At 39.5% G+C, this 22,735-nt stretch overlaps 1 protein-coding gene across 1 annotated transcript in view; it reads left to right on the top strand.

The window, feature by feature from the left end:
* The first annotated feature begins 3,142 nt into the window (after positions 1-3,142).
* ENPEP (glutamyl aminopeptidase) overlaps positions 3,143-22,735 on the top strand; it is an 87,500-nt gene continuing 67,907 nt past the window's right edge. Inside the window, exons 1-3 of the mRNA XM_047857149.1 lie at positions 3,143-3,935; positions 15,708-15,849; positions 17,899-18,030. Coding sequence (XP_047713105.1) covers positions 3,307-3,935; positions 15,708-15,849; positions 17,899-18,030 — 903 coding nt within the window. The 5' untranslated portion in view covers positions 3,143-3,306. The remainder of the gene's footprint in view (positions 3,936-15,707; positions 15,850-17,898; positions 18,031-22,735) is intronic.

Here is a 22,735-nt window from a genome sequence, read left to right as displayed (position 1 = left end):
TAGCAAGTGCTACTGCAATGAAGTGCAGTGTCATCAAATTATGAGAGCTAGGGGCTTTGTATTTAGTAACCCCTAATAATTTGTTCCTAGATGTGTTCAGTGCACATGCTGGCTCTGCTATCCCCACGTAGCTGGCTGGATGTTTTACAACTACAACATCAGGCAACCCTCTAACATGTGATACTGATAAGATGCAGTGCCCTTCATGGGGTCTAGGCAGCCCTTACGGGTTGATACCAAGATGCTGTGGTAAGAACTGGGGCTGAGACTCAAAATTTACACAAATGGGTGCGTGTGGGTATGCACACACACTACATACATGGGTTTAAGGCATTTCATTTCCTCCATCAAAAATACTACATTTAAATAATGGGTCCCATGTGGCGGAATTTTGGGCAGAACGGGGGAGAGTTTTAAATCAGTTGACCATTCTTTTTTTTTTTTTAATTTTTTTTCAACGTTTTTTATTTATTTTTGGGACAGAGAGAGACAGAGCATGAATGGGGGAGGGGCAGAGAGAGAGGGAGACACAGAATCGGAAACAGGCTCCAGGCTCTGAGCCATCAGCCCAGAGCCCCACGCGGGGCACGAACCCACGGACCGGGAGATCGTGACCTGGCTGAAGTCGGACGCTTAACCGACTGCGCCACCCAGGCGCCCCATTCTTTTTTTTTTTTTTTGACAGAGAGAGAGAGATAATGTTCATTTATGACAGGGCATGAGTGGGGCAGGGGCAGAGAGAGAGGAAGACATAGAATCTGAAACAGGCTCCAGGCTCTGAGCTGTCAGCACAGAGCCCGACACGGGGCTCGAACTCACAGACTGCGAGATCATGACCTGAGCCGAAGTCGGATGCTCAACCGACCGAGCCACCCAGGCGCCCCAGCAGTTGACCATTCTTAAGCCCCTTAAGTTCACTTTATCCCAAAAGTCTATTATCTACTTTGTTCAATCTAGCCACAAGCATAGGGCCTGGTGGTAACATTGCTGTCTTTCTAGGTGAGGTTGAATTTAAGAGCTTCAGGTGTGTTTGCCTCAGCTGAGACTTTTTAGAAATGCTTCCAGTTTAACACAATTTTATGTACATTCTTCCAAATACTTTTAATTTTAGTCATGATATTGAGATAAATATGATCCACATTTTCCCTTTCATCTAATGAAATGTCAGGTGATCTTTCCAATAAAAAGGGGGTTTCTTAAGGGCTAAAACACAGGGATTTGATTTTTCTTTTTTTTTTATTTAAAAAAATTTTTTTTTTTTACATTTATTTTTGAGACAGAGAGAGACAGAGCATGAATGGGGGAGGGGCAGAGAGAGAGGGAGACACAGAACCGGAAGCAGGCTCCAGGCTCTGAGCCATCAGCCCAGAGCCCGATGCGGGGCTCGAACTCACGGTCTGTGAGATCATGACCTGAGCTGAAGTCGGACGCTTAACCGACCGACCCACCCAGGCGCCCCGGGATTCGATTTTTCAAAATTAAACACACTATGATTTAAAAAGTCTAGGATTGTTTCAGAATGTGAAGTTAACAAACACAAGATGAACTTGTAATCTAGAAAAATATATCCCTCTTCCTTTTCTATTTTTACTACTATTTTATAAGAAAACAATAGAAATGTACAGAGCAAAATGGACTCTCTTGCTTTTAAAGTCTCCCCCCCCCCCCGCCCTTTTGTTTAGTTGGTACTTTGGAACAGTATAAAGTACCATTTCTCAGAGAGTTCCACGGAACACAAGTCCCACAAAAGTTACCTCACTAAAAATGTTCATCACCAGTTAAATGTAGAAATTATTCAATAGTATATCCTTGTCTGGAGATTTACAATGTATGTTACCATCTGGAAGCTCTGAGAGAATAGAAGGTAGTAAAAGAACAGTGTAGTTAGATGTATGGACTTTGGACTCAGACAACTTGGGTACAAGCTCCAAGTCTGCTATTTACTGATTGGGTGACCTTGAGCAAGTGCCTTAACCTCTTTAAATGTCAGTTTTCCCATCTCTAAGATGGCCATCAAAATAGTACCAACCTTACAGAGTTGTCGGAAGACTTCACTAATAGCTTCGATAACGTACTTAGCAGAGTGCTTGGCACAGAGAAAGCTCTCAAATTTTTGATAATTATTATTGTATTGTCATTATTAGAGGTGGCTTGGGGTCTACACCTTAGCTACTCATAAACATTCAGGTCTCTGCTGTGATTTCCATCTCGACCTTATCATTCAGAGGCGATAGATTTGCACAGATAATGGATCTCCCAACAAGCCAGCTTTCCCATCTGGAATCTGCTCCAAACATGATCTACACTTTGAAGTCTAATGAAGCCAATCTCACTCACAGGCAAACTGCAGAGAGGAGTTTATCTACACCAGTTTAGCTATCTAACTTAACAAGTTTATCTCCCTTGTCATTCTGTCCTTTCAATCCTTTCCTTTTTATTTTATTTACTATTATTATTATTATTATTTTTTTTTTACTTACTTCTTGTTATGCTTTTCAGCTGTAGTACTGCTTTGGCTGATTTTGTGTTCCCCTCCCTCCTTCTATCCAGCATTATACTGAACTGATTTCAGGCAACTTGGCTATGCTTTGTTAACCCAGCAATTTAACAAATAGTTACTGAGCACCTAAGTGGTCCTTGAATTTAGGTATCGCTTTGAACATGCAAGCCCAGGATATGACTCCGGTAAAGGCAGAGTCTGAATGTTTTCCTAACATGAGGTGGGGGGGGAACCGAAAAGAAAACAGCTTCTTTGGCAAGCTACCTGATTAAAGAGCTGAAATTCAAGAAGCCCTCTGGTGAGGAGAGAGAGACTGTGAGCACAACAGGAAGAAGCCATAGACCCAGTAGCAAAGGTTGAGTTTTCCTATCGCAAGCACACTTCTTTTTCCATACGCCCTCTCTCTGAAAGCTGCTGACAGAGCTTTGGCAAAGACTCATCCTCCCGTTCCCTGATAAGCTAAGCCCTACTTTATATTTAACTCACTCCTGAGCACGAGGGGTGGGGTGGGGATGCCTCGTTTATAAGGGGAGCCGTGACAGTCTTCTCGTCAGTCTTCTTCCTCCAGCTCAGCCTGTCTTCTGGAGCCCTTATCCCACCCCCTGGTTTCCGCCGTCATCCTTCAGTGGCCGGTGGGGAACGTGAGGGGAGAGGAAAGACGCAAGGCTGTCAGAGAGGGGTGTGGGAAAAAGGAACACAGGCTGCCAAGCCAGGGAATTCCTAACAATTTAAAAAGGAAGTCAGCTGACGTTAGTTAGTTAAATTTAACATCCTTTTATGTGCAATATTTGACTTTGGAAACAAAAATGAACTTTGCGGAGGAAGAGGCCTCCAAGAGACACTGCATTAAAACGAAACATGTGGCTATTATCTGTGCGGTGGTGGTGGGGGTAGGATTAATAGTAGGACTTTCCATGGGCTTGACCAGGTCGAATCACTCCAGCGGGGACGCTGGGCAGGGCACAGCTCCGGCTCCTTCCCACTCTCCTTCCACCGAGAGCCCGCCACAGGACCAGGGGGTCTGCCCTGCCAGCGAAGATGAAAGTGGGGACTGGAAAAACTTCAGGCTGCCGGACTTCATCAACCCAGTGCACTACGACCTGCAGGTGAAGCCCCTGCTGGAGGAGGACACGTACACAGGCAGCGTGACCATCTCCATCAACGTGAGCGCGCCCACCCGGCACCTGTGGCTGCACCTGCGGGAGACCAGGCTCACCCGGCTCCCGCAGCTGAGGAGGCCCTCGGGGGAGCAGGTGCAAGTCAGGCGGTGCTTCGAGTACAAAAAGCAGGAGTACGTGGTGGTGGAGGCGGGAGAGGAGCTTGCACCCAGCAGTGGCCGGGATGTCTATCTCCTGACCATGGAGTTCGCCGGCTGGCTGAACGGCTCGCTCGTGGGGTTTTACAGAACGACTTACGTGGAGAACGGACAGATCAAGTAAATATTAACTTTTGCTTCCTTTACCCTCGGCTCGCCTACTTGTTTTTCATTTCTTTTCCTTTCCTTTTCACTTTCCACTTTTTAATTGTTTCGTTGGTCTGACTGTTTTCTAAACTTGGTTTCAATTCTGCCTGTTCGCCTGGGAGACAAAAACCCATGCCCTGCTGTATTTTCAAAGCCTGTCCTAAAACTTGAAAGTATTGAGTGAGCTGCATGGAGTTCAAAAAAATCAGTGTAACTCTTTTGTTTCATCGGGAGAAATCATAATGTACTGCATCCTGTCGGAATGCAGAAACTACCTACAGAAACTACCTCAGATTTTTAAAATACACGTGTTTGGCAAATTTCACTGCCATTAGTCTTGGGCTGTAGGACAGTGATTTTAAACTGAACTTTAAAAAATGTATTACACTAAATTCAAGTGAAAGTCAGTAAATGTCAATTATAATCTTGAGTATTTTTTTTGGAGAAAAGATGTTGAAAGAGTATGTAGAATCCGTGGAATTGTCTCTGTGTCTGTATCTAGGAAGGAAGGCAGGATTATGTCTTTGTTTTATAATGGCCAGAACCATGTTTCACTGATAAATTTTTAATAAACACTCACTGAGTCCACCCATTAGTGGCAGCACACGGATAAATCTTTGGGCTTATTGTCCATCATGCAGTATGCAATGGTAATGCTCCATAAACGATATAGTGCAATATAAAAGATATATTAAGTAATTAAAGACATAAAAATATATTAAGTAATTAATATACGTATTTGTACATTTCCATGTTTAGCAAAGATGGTTACTTGCCTTGACAATCAATCAGATGCTATTACCAGAACTATGTTAAAGGCATAAACTCTCTCAATGAATTTTAAAAAACCCTTCACCCTGTGGGTGTGGCCCTTGCATCAGGAAGGAAAGCTGTACTGAGGTATCACTGAACTTGAAACTGCTTTGACCTTGCTTACATGGATTCTTGACAAGTAAATGATTAAGTGTCACCATTCACAAATGTGAGTCCGGGCCAGCCCACTGAATATCCCTGCCCTATGTTGTTTTAAGCATCTTGGAAACCATTGGAGCAAAGTAAGCCTTTTGGTCAAAATTCCTCCTACTGTTTGTCAGAGAGACCCAGGGACTAAAATGAAATGTTTAAGTATCTCTGTCTTACTGTGAGGTACACTAGTAAATTGAGCAGAAATGATAATTTGAGAAAATATATGGAGAGCACGCTCATTTAGATACGATATCTTAATATCGTTAGTAATAAAACAAGCTTCTTTTTGGCTGACATTTTTTTCTCCTTACAAAAATTAAAAATAATGAAAGCATGGAAAATTATAAAGATGGAAAATAAAAAAAAAATAAAGAGAATTTTCACATCCAGTGGTAACTTTGGTAACATGTTAATGAATATTTTTTAGGCAATCAAATTGTAATCATATTATGTCTATGTATCTACATACCTTTTTAACTTCATATAAGCATTTCCTCTCATTCTTCTATATTTTCAAGAATCTGATTTTAAAGACTCAGCATGCGCTAAATTAAATATTAGCAATGCACTAATAATAGTGCATTATTATTTAACCCCTGTTTCCTAATACTGGACATTTAAGTTGCTTTCAATATTACAATAAACAAGTCAGAAAAGACCATAGTTGTAAGTAAGCCTTTAAGTATATATCTGTTTATTTCCTTATGTTAGGAGATATCCAATAAAATAGAATTAATTGCGGGCTCAAAGAGTACAAATATATCGAGAAACTTGTAACATTTATTTTGCTTATTTCATAAATGACACACATTCACTGCAGAACACTTGAACCAGAGAAAATTGCTCTCACTCAGGTATAGTCATTGTTAATATTTAAGTAGGTATTCTTCTAGTATTTTTTCTGAGCACAGATAAACATGGCCTTATGTTGTACATAGTATCATGTAACAAGCTTTTAGAATATATCCCCCCTTTACGTGATTTGTAGATGGTTTAATGGATACATGATCATCGATTATATGAATATAATCAACTTTTCCATTAAATTTGGGCATTGGCGTTTCTCCTACTTTTTTACCTTTTTTAATAAATACCCATAAAAATGTAATAACATCCTTACAAAAATATGTGTAACGCTTTCTAATATTTCTATAGGAAACTTCCTAGGAAATTGGCCCAAACTACAAAGTACATATGTATGTATGCAGGTGTGTATGTATACACACATATGCATATATATAAGGCATGTCCATGTGTGTGCATGTGTCTCCAAACTGAATTTGAAAGATCTGTCCCAGATTTCCTTTCCACAAATGATGAGTAACAGTGTCTATTTCTCTGACCTTCGCTAGTGATTAAATGAGTTTTTAGACTTTCCAATTTGGGGGGGAAAGGCCTAGTATTTGGAAGAATACTCACTTTCAAGAGATTCTAAAAATTCATTAGTTAAGGTGAAAACAAGTCAAAACTTTTAAGTGATTGTTGCTAAGACGTTAAAATTGTTGCTTGGGTTGAGAAAACAATAGAGATTTCATCTGAGTAAAGCCAGCAAAATATTATAAAAATTCTGTGCACGACCGAAGGCCAACAAAGATGGAACAAGATTCCATTAATAAATTTCTGTTCTGTATTTCACAAGTTTAAAAAAGCACTATGTGCGAACATATATAGTATTCATTCAACTCTGGATTGTTTTACTGGCCAGGTAATTTTACCGTAAGATATATACACCCGAGAGCTGCTATTCTGAAACTCAGCTGTCTGTGATTGTTGTTCAGCAAATCTAAGTTACAGCAAGATTGGCGAGATAGGGGGGCTCAGGTTCTCGTGGAGGATTGGGAGCCCAAGGTTGTCTGCTTTTATCAGTAGTAGTTGACGCTATCACATTACACAGGATGCTGCCAGTTCTTCACTGCATACATGGTTTGGGAACAGTCCTGGCACGTACTCAGGAGCCTTAGTTAGGCTAAATGGACCCCTTTTTGTTGATCTTGTTTTGAAATATTTCAAGCGTATGAGGAAAGTCCATACATTTTTTATTCCAGCCTCTACATAACATTTTGACAATGCAGGCCTATAGGGGTTCTCATCCACAGTGTCCATATAAGGACGCAGGAGTGAGTTCATTGGGAGCAGCACCTTTCTTTCATATTCTAGAGCGAGCTGCGTGATATTTGATGCACATGCAATTTAAAATACCATCATAGCAGTATGCTTTTTAAGTATACAGTCCAATGGTATTTTCTGCCTCTTCTGTCTTATTGTAAAATTAAACTCCAGGACTGAGTACTGGCTGTTGCATATTATCATTGGGATATTATCGTTGCCACCACAACGCAAACTCAACACGAGTGTGCTCAGTAGCAACCAACATTTCCTGATGTCTGCATATACAACCAGGACTTGAACTTGAATGTCACAGAGAGGAACCAACCGTCTGGGCTGCTTTCCCTCAGATTCGGAGGCAAGAGGAGAGTTGGAGAAGAAGGTAGAGTCAGTTTAGAGCTCCCTGGCATTAATACCCACCTGTCATCTTGCTGGGGACAGAGCTATAGTGAGGCTTAGGAGAAGAAAGTTTGAGAAACGTAAAAGTCACTTTTTCCTACTTTCTGGTCTGTTCCTTGTGATCGGAAGAAACTACTTTTAAAAGGGTCAGAACCTTTGGAATGTTTTTCTGTGCATACCGCTAATACCCGCCACCCTCTCACTGTGTTGTGTAGCAAGCATTTCCAGTGGTTCCGTTCCCAAACAGAGTTGCCTTCTACTCTTGTCTCCAAAGTGTATACTGTTTTCTTCTCTCTAAGGGTCAGCATTTCCTTCTTGGTGTTTGAGCTACTCTCACACAGCATTTCCCAGCTTGCTGTTCCACAGAGCTCTAGTTGAACAGGATATTAACAGATATTTCCAGAACAAAATCAGGGGAGGGATTCTGTGGCCAAATCAGTTTGGGCAATAATACTAAATACAAAAAAAAAAAAAAAAAAAGCGTGTTTCCTTTTTTTTTTTTTTTTAACGATGGAACTTCTGAGAGACTTTTATAGAATAACATACATTATGAATCTCTAGAGACTGCCATGAATCTCTGGAGTATGCAGTTTCCCAACTGTGTGAGGCTGTGAAATCTTCTGTGGGTCCCTGAGAGCAGGGCTGTCCCTCTCTTGTTCACTGTCTAGCACACAGTGAATACTTCAATATTAATGAATATAAAGAAGCATTTTTATGTAGGCTCTCACATGACTATTGTCCTCTGGCACATGCTGGGACATGCTGCGTAGCCAGAGCCCTTTTCCCGTTATGCAGTCCAACGTCTACCAGTAACCTCTCTGTCTTCCCACTCAGTCAGGACGGACATTTTTTCTGGGTTCCTTTTCTCCCCATCTCCTCAGAAGGAAGAGGAATTGGTAAAAAAATTTTTTTTAACTTAGGACTGCAGTCTTCATATTTCAAGGACTGAGAATCATTGGAATTAGCAGGAATTACAATTAGAATTTACAAGGGGGACAGATGGAGGCTAGTTTGGGTTTTCTGGGTATTCACAGCATTGCTAGGATTGAAGCTGAATTCTGATATAATGGTGGGATGTCAAAAGGCAGAGGCAAGCAAGAACATAAAAGCAGATAAAAAAGGAAAGGCACAAGTGAGAAAAGCAGAGTGAGGAAAAGAAATTAGCTTGTAGGAGAGGTTTAGATGAAGAGGTGAGCTGGAGATAACTGGAAATTTCATTGCGGGGCGTGGGAAAGAAAGGCTAGCTGATGGCAGGCATGTAGGAAAAATTAACTAGCAGCTATTTAGGTGGATGGTGAGGGAAAGAGTTAAGTCCCTGCGGGGGCACATGGAAGATCTTGCAGTGATCCAGGAGAGAGAAGATGGGGATCAGGTAGAACAGTGATTTCAGGACAGACAGAAGAGGACACAGTGGAGAAAATCGTTTGGAGGTGACATGGTCAGGCTTTGAAGACTGCTTGACTGTGAGAAAGAGGTGAGTTAGTTATGTGTACAATATGCCACAATATATCACAGGTGTGATAGCTCACACCTTTAACTGATACTGGAAATAGAATGGTAGAACCTGGTTTGGGGGGGAAGGTCATGACTTTGTTGTCAGATGCCTATCAGACATCTAGGAAGACATGTCCAATAGGCATTTGGATACATAAGTCTGAAGCACAAGGTTAGGGCTTATAAGAAAGATTAGGAATTAATGTGAAAACATGGCAAAACAGAAACCAGTGAGGGGTGCCTGCGTGGCTCAGTCGGTTGAGTGTCCGACTTCGGCTCAGGTCATGATCTTATGGTTCATGAGTTCGAGCCCCGCGTCAGGCTCTGTGCTGACAGCTCAGAGCCTGGAGACTGCTTCAAATTCTGTGTCTCCCTCTCTCTCTGCCTCTCCCCTGCTCGTGCTCTGTCTCTATCTTTCAAAAGTGAGTAAACATTAAAAAAAGAAAGAAAGAAAGAAACCAGTGAGATGGTTCTAGTTAAGTGTGTGTGTGTGTGTGTGTGTGTGTGTATGATATATTTGCACATGCATGGAGATGTGTACTCATTTGTAGGTTTAATCTTGAAGTTTTAGTTGTAGGTCAGTTTGTTCATTATATTCTTAGACTGATATGTTGAGCTATCAGTATACCTATTATCAATAAACAATATATCTATTTTTGGTCTTGTTGCCTGTTGCAGGAGGCATGGTAATTTCCTTTATTTTGGAAGCAAGGAAACAAATTTTACTTGACCTTGAATGTCTTCTACATAGAAAAAAAGCAACTGGAAAATACATTTAAATAATTAACTGGTGCGGTGTCTGGGGTGGCTCGGTTAAGTATCTGACTTAGGCTCAGGTCATGATCTCATGGTTCACGAGTTCGAGCCCTGCATCGGTGTTTGCTCTGACGGCTCAGAGCCTGGAGCCTGCTTCAAATTCTGTGTCTCTGTCTCTCTCTCTCTCTGCCTCTCCTTCACTTGTGGGCTCACTCTCTCTCTCCCTGTCTCTCTCCCTGTCTCTCTCTCTCTCTCTCTCTCTCTCAAAACTAAATAAATAAATAAATAAGAAAGCAAAGCTAAACCATGATACATTTAAAAAATACTGGTTCATTCAAACCACCATGAAAATATGTTGGAGTCTGAATAATCTAGATGGGTTGTCTTGGCGCTAATCAGCTCCCCTATTTAATTCTGCAGTCCTTTCCTTAGTCTGCACAGCCTCTTAGCAATTGTGGCTGCCTCGTCTCCATCAGAAGGCCTTTGTTGAAGGTTTTCACACAGATCTTGCCATTGATTTTGCTGGTTTAAGTTACTAAATTGCTGAACATAGCCTGAGAGTCTTCATTGGAGATGCCAGATGATATATGAGGTAATCAAGGAAAAATTTTTTTAAGTAGATTCAGAGTGAACTGGTCTGTGACTTGCATCTCACCTCCTCTTCCTCCAGCTTTCTCTAAAGTCACCTTGATCTGATGTACTCTGAGAAGTCAGAGGGATTTCTTCCCTTTTGTGAATTAATAAGCTACACAGAATTGTATTTTTAATGTGCTGGTCTAGTAGGTGACTTATTAACATGACATAGAGAGAGGCCCCTACGGAAAAATGGTTTAGCTCAGCACATTTGCCTGGCATTATAATTATTCAGGACATGCTCACGAGTCACTCCTGAACACATCGTGCACTTGGCCAGGCTTTCCCCATTAATTTGCAGCACAACACAACTGATTCTAAAAAGAAGAGGTTTTAATCACCGAGTAAAACCTCCCCCAAGAAGGTATGACCTAAAATTGTTTTGCATCTTCTATACCTTGTTTAAAATTTGCATATATTTAGAAAACTTCAGTAACGTTGGATGACATTTAGCAGATATAAATAGGGGCTTTTGAGTTCTATAGGAGTTCATGAGAAAAAATAACAAGTTACCATTGAAAAATATTGTTATGTTGCCTACAGTATTTATATACCAAGTACTTTTGTTCCAGGACAGATACTCTTGTTTAATGAATGAATTTTGAAGTCTGTTCATTGTGGAAAGTGCATTAACATACAGCATAGTTAGCCTTCTAGAGTTAAAGGAAATAGGGTGAGGTGTATCCTAATCCCATTATGTAAATATGAAGGGAATTTCAAATATATTACTACACGTGATCTATCCTTTATTACCCCCACATAACCCTGTGATGGGGACAGATGTGCTTTGGTTACCAGGCTTTATAGATCAGGACACTAAGAATCAGTATGTTTTGTGACTGGCCCAAGATCGCACTTTAAAGGGCTGAAGTAGGATTGGAATCTAGGAATTTTTACTCTTAGAAGAGGGTTTTCCCCATGAAATCATGGGGAATAAGCCAGAAAACAATACGCATTTTGTAGCCCTTCTGCTTGTTGAGTGTCACTTTACCTTACATCAGTGTAAGTACAGGTCACTATAATTGAGCTACACTTGGTGTGATTAACGTTCACTGATAGGGCCACCAAGATAGACCAAACACAGCACCCAGTGACACCATCAACACTGTTCTGTTCCATTTCCAAAGGCAAGTCTGAGATACCCTAATTTAGGGAAGGATTTTTTGCATACAATCAAGCACAGCCTCTTTTAAAGAGAGAAGGTGAGGAACAACTGAAAGTTCTCTCTGTGGGTGCTTGGGGTGGGGGGTGGGGGTGTATGTGCTCTTGCCCAGAGCAGAAACTGAAACAGAGCATTTAAAAAATCTACCAATGGCTATTGCTTAGGACAGTGGAATCCCACTCCCTCCTCCCTCCTCACCCTGCCCCTGTACCCTCTCCCCTTCTTTCTTTCTCTCTCTCTCTCTCCCCCCCCCGCCCCACCCCCTCCCCCAACCCACTCCTATTCCCAAATTAGTTAATTGGCTTATTTCTGAGGTGTGACTAAACTGAAACATTCTTGCAGAGAGTGATTTTTTCTTTTTCTTCTGCCTCTGGAAGAAATCAGAAGCCCGAAGAATTCAGAAGAAAAGGCAGCTGACTAAACATGGGGCTGGGGCTTGGTGGAGCTGATTATAAAACCTTAGTACCCTGGGAAAGTGTGCAGGTTTCTTTATATCCTGATGTGTTTGTAATTCTCTACTGTCTGAACTGTATTAGAAACTTCAATTGACTAAGCTATTATCACAAAACTAATCAGGAATTACCTCTGTTGAAGAAGAATACATTCTTGAAGCTTTTTAGGATAACTATTATTTTGAACGAATTTCAAACTTACAGAAAAATTACAATAGTACAAAGATCTCCTAGAAACATTCTACTCAGATTCACCAATGTTAACATTTTGTCCTACCCCCCCCCACTCATGCCCCCCTTCCCGTTAGAGTATTTTGATACATTATTTCCCTTTACATTTTAACATTCAGTATATGTTTCTTAAGGGACATTCTCTAACATAACTACAGTGCAGTTATCAAAATCAGAAAATTTAACATTGATATAATATGATTATCCAATCCACAGTCATAATCAAACTTCATCAATTAACCCAAAATGTCCTTCTGAGCTATTTTTCTCAGTCCTGTATCCAGTCTGAATGCATGCATTACATTTAATGTTATGCCTTGTTAGATTCCTTCAAACTGGAACAGTCCCTTAGCCTCTCTTTGTCTTTCATAACCTTGATATTTTTGGAGAGTACAGTTATTTTGAGAATGTCCCCCAGTTTTAGTTTATCTGACTTTCCTCATGATTTAAAAATACAGGTTAAGCATTTTTTTTTTTTTTTTTTTTTTTTTTTTTTTTTGGGTCAGGCATTTCACAAAAGTGGTGCTGTGTCCCTCTCAGGAAATCCTATCAGGAGACAGATTCCATTGGTTTGACCATTATTAGTGATGCTGTCATTGATCACTTGCTTAAGGTGGTACCTAATACTTCCTCCACTGTAAAGTTACAATTTATCTCTTTGTAAGTAATTTCCAGAGATTCTTTGAAACCATTCAGATACACCTTTCCTCATCAAACTGTCACCTATATGTTTTGGCATCCACTGACAATTTTCTAAGGCCATCATTCCTCCTAAAATCACTAATAGGCAATCTATGTGTGGAAAAAAAACACAACTTTCCCTTCTCCTCACCACCCATAAATATCTATATCTGTATCTATATCAGAGTAAGGATTCATGGATTCTTATTTTAGTCAATGGGTTATAATTTCATTATTAATTTTGACATTCTAATTCTCCCAGATTCAACCATGGTAGTCCACTCAGGTGGGCCCCTGTGTCCTTTGGACTCGTTCCCATGGTTCTTTGAGAACTTCCTTACTTTTGGGCAAAGCAAAGACGTTCCAGGATCATCTTGGACTCTTGCTGACTCATCACTGGAATTGGCCATTTCTCTAAGGAGTCCTGGTTCCTTTTAGTGGGGAGTGGTATTTAGAACTCATCATCTGGGAACTAGCTTTGCTCATTTGCTCCAAGCTTGTCAGTGCTGCTACTCCCGCTCAGCAGAGCGAACTCAGTTTGTATTTTTATATCCACCTACCTATATCTACACACAAAAATCATTGAATTTACACCAAACCTGCAATTATAATTTAATATGGAGAGACATTCTAGTCTTTCCCCTTTCCAGATTTATAACTCTCTTCCCCAACAGTGAGAAACCTGCTTTCCATTATCCTCTTTTATTTATTTATTTTCATTTGCTCAAGCCATTAGGACACAGAGAATGTTGTTTCTGAATTGCTAACACATACCACTAGAAAACACAAACTTACTTACTGGAACTTAGTATTCACTTAGAATTATTTTTAGGGAAAATGTTCATATGTTAAACACACAAATCTAATGGACACAGTTCAATGAATTTTGACAAAAATGCACACATCTTTGTTACCCATATCTCTAATAAGATAGAAATTTTTTTCAGTCATCCAAGAAAGTTCCCTCCCTCAGGCAACAGTCTCCCAAAAGACAGACACTTTTCTGGTTTTACTTTTTACAGATTAGTTTTCTTGGCTGAGTTTTTTTTTTAATGCTTTTATTTATTTTTGAGACAGAGAGAGACAGAGCATGAACGGGGGAGGGTCAGAGAGAGGGAGACACAGAATCTGAAACAGGCTTCAGGCTCTGAGCTGTCAGCACAGAGCCCGACTCGGGGCTCGAACTCAAGGACCGCGAGATCATGACCTGAGCCGAAGTCAGCCACCTAACTGGCTGAGCCACCCAGGTGCCCCTTGGCTGAGTTTTTAACAGGAAATTATTATATCTAGAGAGGTTTTTTTTTAAGAAATTTAAAAAAATATTTCTTATATGTGGATGTTGACCTATGGCATATTATCTTTTGGATAAATTAATGTATATAATACATCCTTAAAGCCAAAATGAAATGCAGACTCTTAGCATGGCCTCTGCTGACCAAACTTCTTTGGCCCCAGTCCCTCTAGTTCAGCAGACACCTTTCAGCCACACTGGACACCATTCAGGTCCTCAACCACATGAAGTTCTTTTCCACTCTAGAGCCTGTGCACTTTTCTGTTCTCTCTGCTAGGATACAATTTTCTTATGCTTCCCCTGTCTGGCTTTTTCTCATCATTCAGACCTCAGTAAACCATTACCTACTCCAAGAGATTGTCCCTGACTATTTTACCTAACGGTGCCCACAACTTTTCCTAGGTTTTTCTCTGTCACTTCCCCTGTTTTATTTTCCGTATACCTCTTATCACTCTCCTATGTGCTTATTTAGTCTTTGTTGTTCCCTCAGCACCTAGAATAATGCTTGGCAAATGTATTTGTGTGTGTACGGCAGGGAGAGGGATGGGGTGGGTGGGTAAGGAGTGTGGAAGGAAAGGGTTTGATAAATATTGGATGAATGAATGATCTAATACTTTAGCTTCATATTCTTTATGATATGCCTGAAGGACAAAATATTTTCCTTAGCCAAATTATTAACAAATATGTCAACATTTCTGTCCTCCCCCTTTCTTTTATGCTTTTTACTTTGCTTACTCTTCTAATGAGCAAGTGTGCAATATTTTATTGTCATATAACTACCTTTAAAAAGTATATATTCATTGATTTTTTGAGCAGTTACTCAGAAAAAAAATGTTATTTCCACTTTGAAATGATGGAAATATTAAACATTAACATTTTAATTTACAAAGGCATTTGCCTAGTCAGAGCCATAAAAAATGCTCTTTTCAAAAGTGGGTTTTCCTGCTTTTCAAAATGCTCTTTTTTCAAAAGCAGGTTTTCCACCTGGTCAAAGGTTATTTCACCTGGGAGATTACTCAGAGCACTGCCTTTGCATAGAAATGAAATTGGAGTCTGTCCCCGGTGCAACATAAATAAGAAAGAATGTGCCATTAGGGACAGGAGCTGGGGACTCTGGAAGATACTCCTCTGCTCTGTGACAGGACACAGCTGTTCACTCTCAGAAGGACAATTAGAAACAACTCCTTGAGTTTGGCTTTGTTGTTTATCTACTTGTTGCTTGATGGCTTTTGAGTGGAAAAAGTGACAGTTCATAATTGGATTTATCTCTGCTTATCTACAGTTCACAGATTTTTAGTTATGGCACCAAAATATCAAACTATTCATATAAAATATCTAAATCTGGAAACTTCCAGATTTTCATTTATTTGTTGACCTAAAAATTCCAAGAAAGGCTTTGACAACTATTTGATAGTTTTCTGGATAGAAGGTCATTTTAAGACCTGCAATATAATTACATAGTAGTTATAAATTCATGCAGCTGTAATTACATAGTTGACTTTTTCTATAGGCATAGAAACACAGGGACTGTGATAAGAGGTGACATGTATTTTGTTTGTGTGTTTGTTTCTAAGGAGCATAGCAGCCACTGATCATGAACCAACAGATGCCAGGAAATCCTTCCCTTGTTTTGATGAGCCCAACAAAAAGGCAACCTATACGATATCCATCACCCACCTCAAAGAATATAGGGCAATTTCAAATATGCCAGTGGAGGTAAGTCCTTTAAAAATTTTTTTGTTTCTGCAGATCGTCTGTTTAAAATAGCAGGTAAATTATCTTATTTACTATGAGAGAACCCAATGAATTCTAAAATTAAATGTGCCCTCATAGTTCATTAGAGGCTTGAAAATTCATTTTGACAATCTCTTTTCTTGGAGTCCTAGAAGTCTTTAACCTGACATATCCTAGTCTAGTCAAAAAGCCATGGTTGGGTCCCAAGCAAGAGTGAATACAGTTGACCCTCATTGGCTGGGCTCTGCTTAACTGAAACAACCCCCTAGTCATGACAGACTAATGGCAAACTCATGGAATTAGAGACTGAAAAACATTCTTGGGCCCAGTGCCTATTCTTGATTTTCAGATAAATAGAAGCCCAGTGTTTAAGACTGACCTGCTGCAGAAATCCATCACTTAAATATTGGAGTAAAGAAGCCAACTCCAGGGAAACTCATGCCCAAAGATTTTCTAGTGAACAAATAGTGATCATGAAATGTTAAAAAAAAAAAAAAAAAAAGTAGGCTCCAGTAAGTTCTGTCTGTGTAATTACTGGCATAAGACTTTTTCCTCCATTACTGCCCCTCAACCACAGAAAGAGTCATGCAGCTAACTAAAGTTGGGGATTATTGTACCTTATACATACAATAAATGCACATATATTGACATGTAAAAGGGTCAGTCCCATCCTTATATATAATTGTCCTCTAACTGATACCAGAAAAAAACCCTGCTTACATTATATCTGCCATTGTTCTGATCCACTGTCTGAAATGTCATCATTGAAATTCATCCCTCTTAATGACCAGCATTCCTCAGAAAAGCAAGAACAAAGGAAAACCAACAAAAGCTTTAAGAGGGTTCAAAAGTAAATTGTCAGCTATCCATGCCTTGCAATGTGAATTAGTTGATCAATTTGTTTTATTCTGGTGTCAGGCACCTGAGCAGTTGAGCTTTGACTGGAGAAGAAAGAGAAAAGGATAAACTAAAAGAGTCTGGCACACTGACCCAAAAGGCTGGGCCAGGGTAAAAGATCCTTTCAATGTTTGGTCGGGATGGGAAGGGCAGGTGGGAGGAGAAAGGATGCAAACCTTACCAACTTCTGCTTAAGACCTCTCAGAGGACCTTTTCATTTCGCAGACTATATTCTTCACCTCTTACTAGTTCCAGACAATAGTCCTGGAAGAAGAAGGATATTGGGTCATTAGGAGTTCTCACTAGTAGTGGTTACTAGAGTAACTTTGCTGGCGTTCAGATACTTCTCTACAAGCACTTGCACACCCATGCTTGCTTGTCAATGAGGCATCGATTCTAGTCCAACCTTCCTCACTTAAGCCCCTTTGAAAGCTTCCCACTGCGGTGACTTACTGTGTGACTACAAGGCACATGGAAATATTTAAACAGTGGGTAGCACGAATTGGGCAAGTATATGTGGATGGAATATTAGGCCTGGTGATTGGGGAAGAGGAAGGCAAAGCCGGCATGGGCAGAAAACCAGACAGATGGAGTCAGTAGTGGCATCAGTAATGAAATTCTTCTGTCCGTGATAATCAAGACAGTGACTTTAGTGATGATACCTTGGGTCTTTGATGTAGGCATCAGAGATGGAAAAGAGAACCCAACATCCTGCTATGCCTGGTACAGCAATTGCCCTCCCTGAACAAACATTTGCTTAGTTCTTCCTTTGTGTGAGGCATTGGGCACTAGCCTTTTCTTCATTGACAGATCTGCTATCCCCTCAAATATCATGGTTGGGATTGTATATTTAATGTAGAAAGACAGAAGAATTCCTATATCCTAGTCAAAGTTGTGTTTTCCCTGAGAAACCTCATACAGTGTATAGTTCAATCACTCTTTCACAGGTCTAAAAATTAAGTGCCATTTCCGTTAGTCTTTTTCAATATCACCATTCATGGGTAAGAGGAAGTTTTACCCCTAAGCTTTGACAAAGGACTTCTGACTAAAACCCCAGGTTTGGAGGAATCATTTGTTTGTCTTGTCTGTGACTGATCTTTTGATAAATAAAAGATTATCTTTTGTTTTCAATAGAAAGAAGAGTCACTGGACCATAAATGGAATAGAACAACTTTCAAGAAGTCCGTCCCTATGAGCACCTACCTGGTGTGCTTTGCTGTACATCAATTTGACCGCGTTGACAGAATATCTAAAAGGGGAGTACCTGTGAGTCCCATTATATATTTTTTATTTTTTTAAGTTTATGTATTTATTTTGAGAGAGAGAGAGAGAGCGAGAGAGCAGAGGAAGGGCAGAGACAGAGGGAGAGAGAGAGAATCCCAAGCAGGCTCCACAGCATCAGCACAGAGCCCAATGTGGGGCTTGAACCCATGAACCATGAGATCATGACCTGAGCCTTACCTGACTGAGCCACCCAGGTTCCCCGAGTCCCATTATATTTTTAAAAATTTCCTACCTAGGGATTTGTCATTAATTTTCTATTTTTTTAATGTCCCCCCCCCTCCCCGACTTAACAGACTAAGAAAGCCCATTCGTCATCAGGGTCTATAAGCTTGATGATAGATGCACTGAAAATATCGAAAATCATAAGCTTAAAGGACACATGTGAAAAATAAACACGACAGACATAGGAATGAATAGTTCTGAATTCTTTCAAAGGGAAAATTCACTATAAATCTAAAGCTAGCTCCCAAGTATATCAGCACAAGTATATTAAAATATTTGAGCATGCCCAGTTTAGTGAAGTAGTTAGTATATGTGTTTGGGTGGGGTCCTGAATGGAGGCCAGAGAGGAAGGAGGAAACCATAGGAAGATGAATATCCTTCAAAGTTTGTGATGCCATTCCTATATGCAATTCAAAATAAGATAACAACAAAGTGTCAAAAAGCATATTTTTACAGTGTAAGAGATAAATAAGCTTTTAGAAATCAAGATGATTAATTCAATAATTTTCTTTTGAAAACACAAATACTTTTACCTAATTGTTCTTCTCATTCTGAAGGCTCCCATTTTGCTCATGCCCTAAACACTTGCTTAATCTGATTTTCTTTCCGTTAGTCCACCTCTGTGCTATCTATTATATATATATATATATATATATATATATATATATATATACACACACACACACACACACATATATATATATTTGCAATATAACTTTATAAGGAAAAAAATCATCACTCCTATTTTACAGATGAGAGAGTCGAAACTTAATATGTTTAAGTAATTTGCTCAAGATCACCCAACTGGCAAGTGGTGGATACTGTATGCTGCTAAACCTTCTGAAATATGATATTCTGAAAATATCTTTACCTCTTCACCAATCACTGGAGGGAAGGGATGAATTCCTCCATTTCCTGTGACACTATCTCCTAAGGAAATTTACCTTAATGTTGGTATAGTAGGAGTCGAGCGTGGTTTCCAGCATGCTGCCTTTACTGTAACCAAATTATAGCAAATGAGGGAATGTCCTAACACCTTTTCAAAGGGGTTGTATATCATGATGAATTTTGTCATCCCTTGCCACACGTGTTGCTTTGATGTGACCTTCAGTCACGATAAAGAGCACTGCCGGGGGCTAACAGATAATAGTAGGGGTAAGAAAGAAGTGCTGCTAGAAAGAGGAAATTGTTTTTTCTATATTGTGCTGAATGTCCTTGCTGGCACTCCTCCTGCTTAACATAGAGGTGAAAGCAGTAGTTCAGCTTGGTTTTTCTTACAGACTCCTCACAGTCATAGAATTTTTATCTGCAGGTGCTTTCTTCATCACCTGCAATTCAGTTGCATGAATGTTTTTCATCATGTGCTGGTGTGTTCTACACCAATTTTTTAAAAACCTAATGATTGCTTTTTGGGCAAGTTTTTTATTTTGGGTGGAAATGACAAGGCAAAGCAGAAGGCTTAAACAATTCACTAGTGATGATGTAATTGCATAAAAAGAAAATGTAGGGGCACCTGGGTGGCTCACTTAGGTAAGCGTCTGACTTCGGCTCAGGTCATGAACTCATGGTTCATGAACTCCAGCTGTATGCTGTCAGCCCAGAGCCTGCTTCAGATCCTCTGTCCCCCTCTCTCTGCCCCTCCCCCACTCATGCTCTCTTTCCCTCAAAAATAAATAAGCATTTAAAAAAATAATAATAATAAAAGAAAAAGAAAAAGAAAATGCAGTCAACTCATCAGCAACCGACAGCGTACTTGGAGTTATTTCCTATAGTGACGGTGAGTTTGCATTTCCAATGCACCTGGTCCTCTGACCAAGGATATTTATTTGTAAGGTGTGATAGTGGCTGGATGAGTCATCAGAGCCCATACCAGTTAGTTAGCTGAGCTCTAATGGTGGATTTTGTATAAAGGTTTTAGATGACATAAGGAAAATACAATTTGGCAGAAGATCCCAATGGTATCTTTGAGTGGTAAATATTTCTTAAGTATCAAAGCTGACTGCATACTATTCTGTTGTAAATTTGGTTAAGTTTTCACCATTTGGGTGGGAAATGAATATTGTCATAATATATTGCTTTCTGATGATCTATTTGGTAAAAGGGAAACAGAATGCTATAATCTCTTTGGACACGTCCCAGAGACTCTGGGTTGGGAGAATTCAGTGAAAGTGAAACATGGAGCTAAACAAAGTAGGGGCCCTTCCCTTCCACCCCATCTACAGAAGACAGGCAACCAGATTTTTCCCTCCTGCAAAATCTGGTAGGGCTGTTTTCTACAAAAGGTAGACAGAACCCTTACTAGAGAACTTGCAAGGCATCTAGTATGAATGCCAATTTATGGTAAATTCTGCCTCATTGGCATTTGAGAGGTTCCCTGCCTGGCTTTTCCTACCCACTCACTCTAAATTGAAATCTAACAGTTAACACTCAAGCACAGGTACCCCAGTACAGTCTCCCATTCTAGAAAAAATTAAGGGGAAACCGACCTACTTAAATATACTTAAATGTGACATCAATGGAAATGCAAACCAGCCTCAGTACTACATTCTTAGAGCTGAACAGACAGCTTAAGATAAACAGGCATCTGAGGAAAACAAACAACATAAAAGAAAATCCAAGGCAAATAAACAAAAAAACACTCTGGGGGCCAAAAGTAATGATTGGGGAAACTAAAGAGAATTCCAAAAAAAGCCATAAAAAATTAAACTTTCTCACCTGTACAACCTTTAATTATTACTCTCAGATTCAAGAAGATATGATCACCATAAAATAGAAAGCTATGAGAAAACAATCAGAAATCAGTAGTTCAAGTTTAAAATAAAACACGATTTCCAAAGCATAATCTGGCTCTGATCCCCAGTAACCCGTTACTAATTACCGATAAGCTTATGGCTTCAGTCCTGCCATCTGCTTTGTATTTTTATCAAGTTCATGGAGATATTTGTGTTGTTTAAAGTCCTGATATGTCTTGTTGGTTTCCCATTTTTCCATTGCATCTATCATTTCAGTATGTGGGGGTACATCAAATTTTTAATTTACTGTACCATCTTGACCCAAAGTCCCTATACTTCTATTTCAGTTTTTAAAAAATGGAACTAGGTAGCTTTTGTGTAATGCGATACTTTTAGTAGAAATTTCATGAATCAAAAGATACTTTGCTTCTGACAGTATTATTTTGGTACATTAATCACTTGCTATTCATAATCGGATTATATTGTGCAATCAACAATCAGTAGTACCCTAATTAAACCCTTGGGTATGTTCACCATTCTGGCAAAAGTTCCTTTATATCAATAAACATAGAATCCAGACCTATATTCTTCTGAATTGTTTACTAGCAGGTATTATTTACACAGCAGGTATTAGTAGTTGAACCATTCGTTATGCTTAAAATGTCCTTGCTGCTCATGAGAAAAAATTGGAATAGAGGATTCATCCCAAAAAAACTGTTAAGAAGAAAGGTAACTGAGTTTGGAAGGTAGCTCAAAAGACTTTTAACTTTGTATATTTCCTTTATTGAATATTATTTGCATGCATTTTGATTCAGTCCTGAAAAATAAAATTTAGCAATAATTGAGGCTAGCCTTTGATGGAAAGACTTTTTACAACTCTGTTGGTAAGAAATCTCCTGAGGACTTTTTTAGGTTTAGTTGATTGTTTCAGGGTTTTAAAGTCAGTAAAATCTTTAAGTAATATCTTCAGGTATTTATCCAAATAAAATGAAAATACTAACTTGAACAGATATATGCACCCCTGTGTTCATTGCTGCATTATTTTTAAAATTTAATTTACTATATTTTATTTATTTTTATTTTTAAATTTTATTTCAATCCAAGTTAATTAAGATATAGTGTAATAATGGTTTCAGTTATGTATAACACCTAGTGCTCATCCCAACAAATGTGTTCCTTAGTACCCATTCAGCCCATTCCCCCCACCCACCTCCCCTCCAGCAACCCTCAGTTTGTTCTCTGTATTTAAGGGTTTCTTATGGTTTGTCTCCTTCCCTATGTTCATATGTTTTATTTCTTAAATTCCACGTATGAGTGAAATCAAATAGTATTTGTCCTTCTCTGACTTTTTTTGCTTAGCATAATACATTCTAGTTCCATCTGCATTGTTGTAAATGGCAAGATTTCATTCTTTTTGATGGCCGAGTAATATTCCACATCTTTATCCATTTATCAGTTGATGGACATTTGGACTCCTTCCATAATTTAGCTATTATTGATAGTGCTTCTGTAAGCATTGGGGTGCATGTGACCCTTCAAATCAGCACATCTGTATCCTTTGGAAAAATACCTAGTAGTATGATTGCTGGGTTGTGGGGTAGTTCTATTTTGAATTTTTTGAGGAACCTCCATACCGTTTTCCAGAGTGATTGCACCAGTTTGCATTCTCACCAACAGTGCAAAGTGTTCCCCTTTCTTTGCATCCTTGCCAACATCTGTTGTTTCCTGAGTTG

This window comes from Prionailurus viverrinus, chromosome B1, assembly GCF_022837055.1.
Source record: "Prionailurus viverrinus isolate Anna chromosome B1, UM_Priviv_1.0, whole genome shotgun sequence".
Taxonomy (NCBI): Eukaryota; Metazoa; Chordata; class Mammalia; order Carnivora; family Felidae; genus Prionailurus; species Prionailurus viverrinus.
The sequence above is the reverse complement of the archived record's forward strand: the minus strand, read 5'-3'. Positions and strand labels throughout refer to the sequence as shown.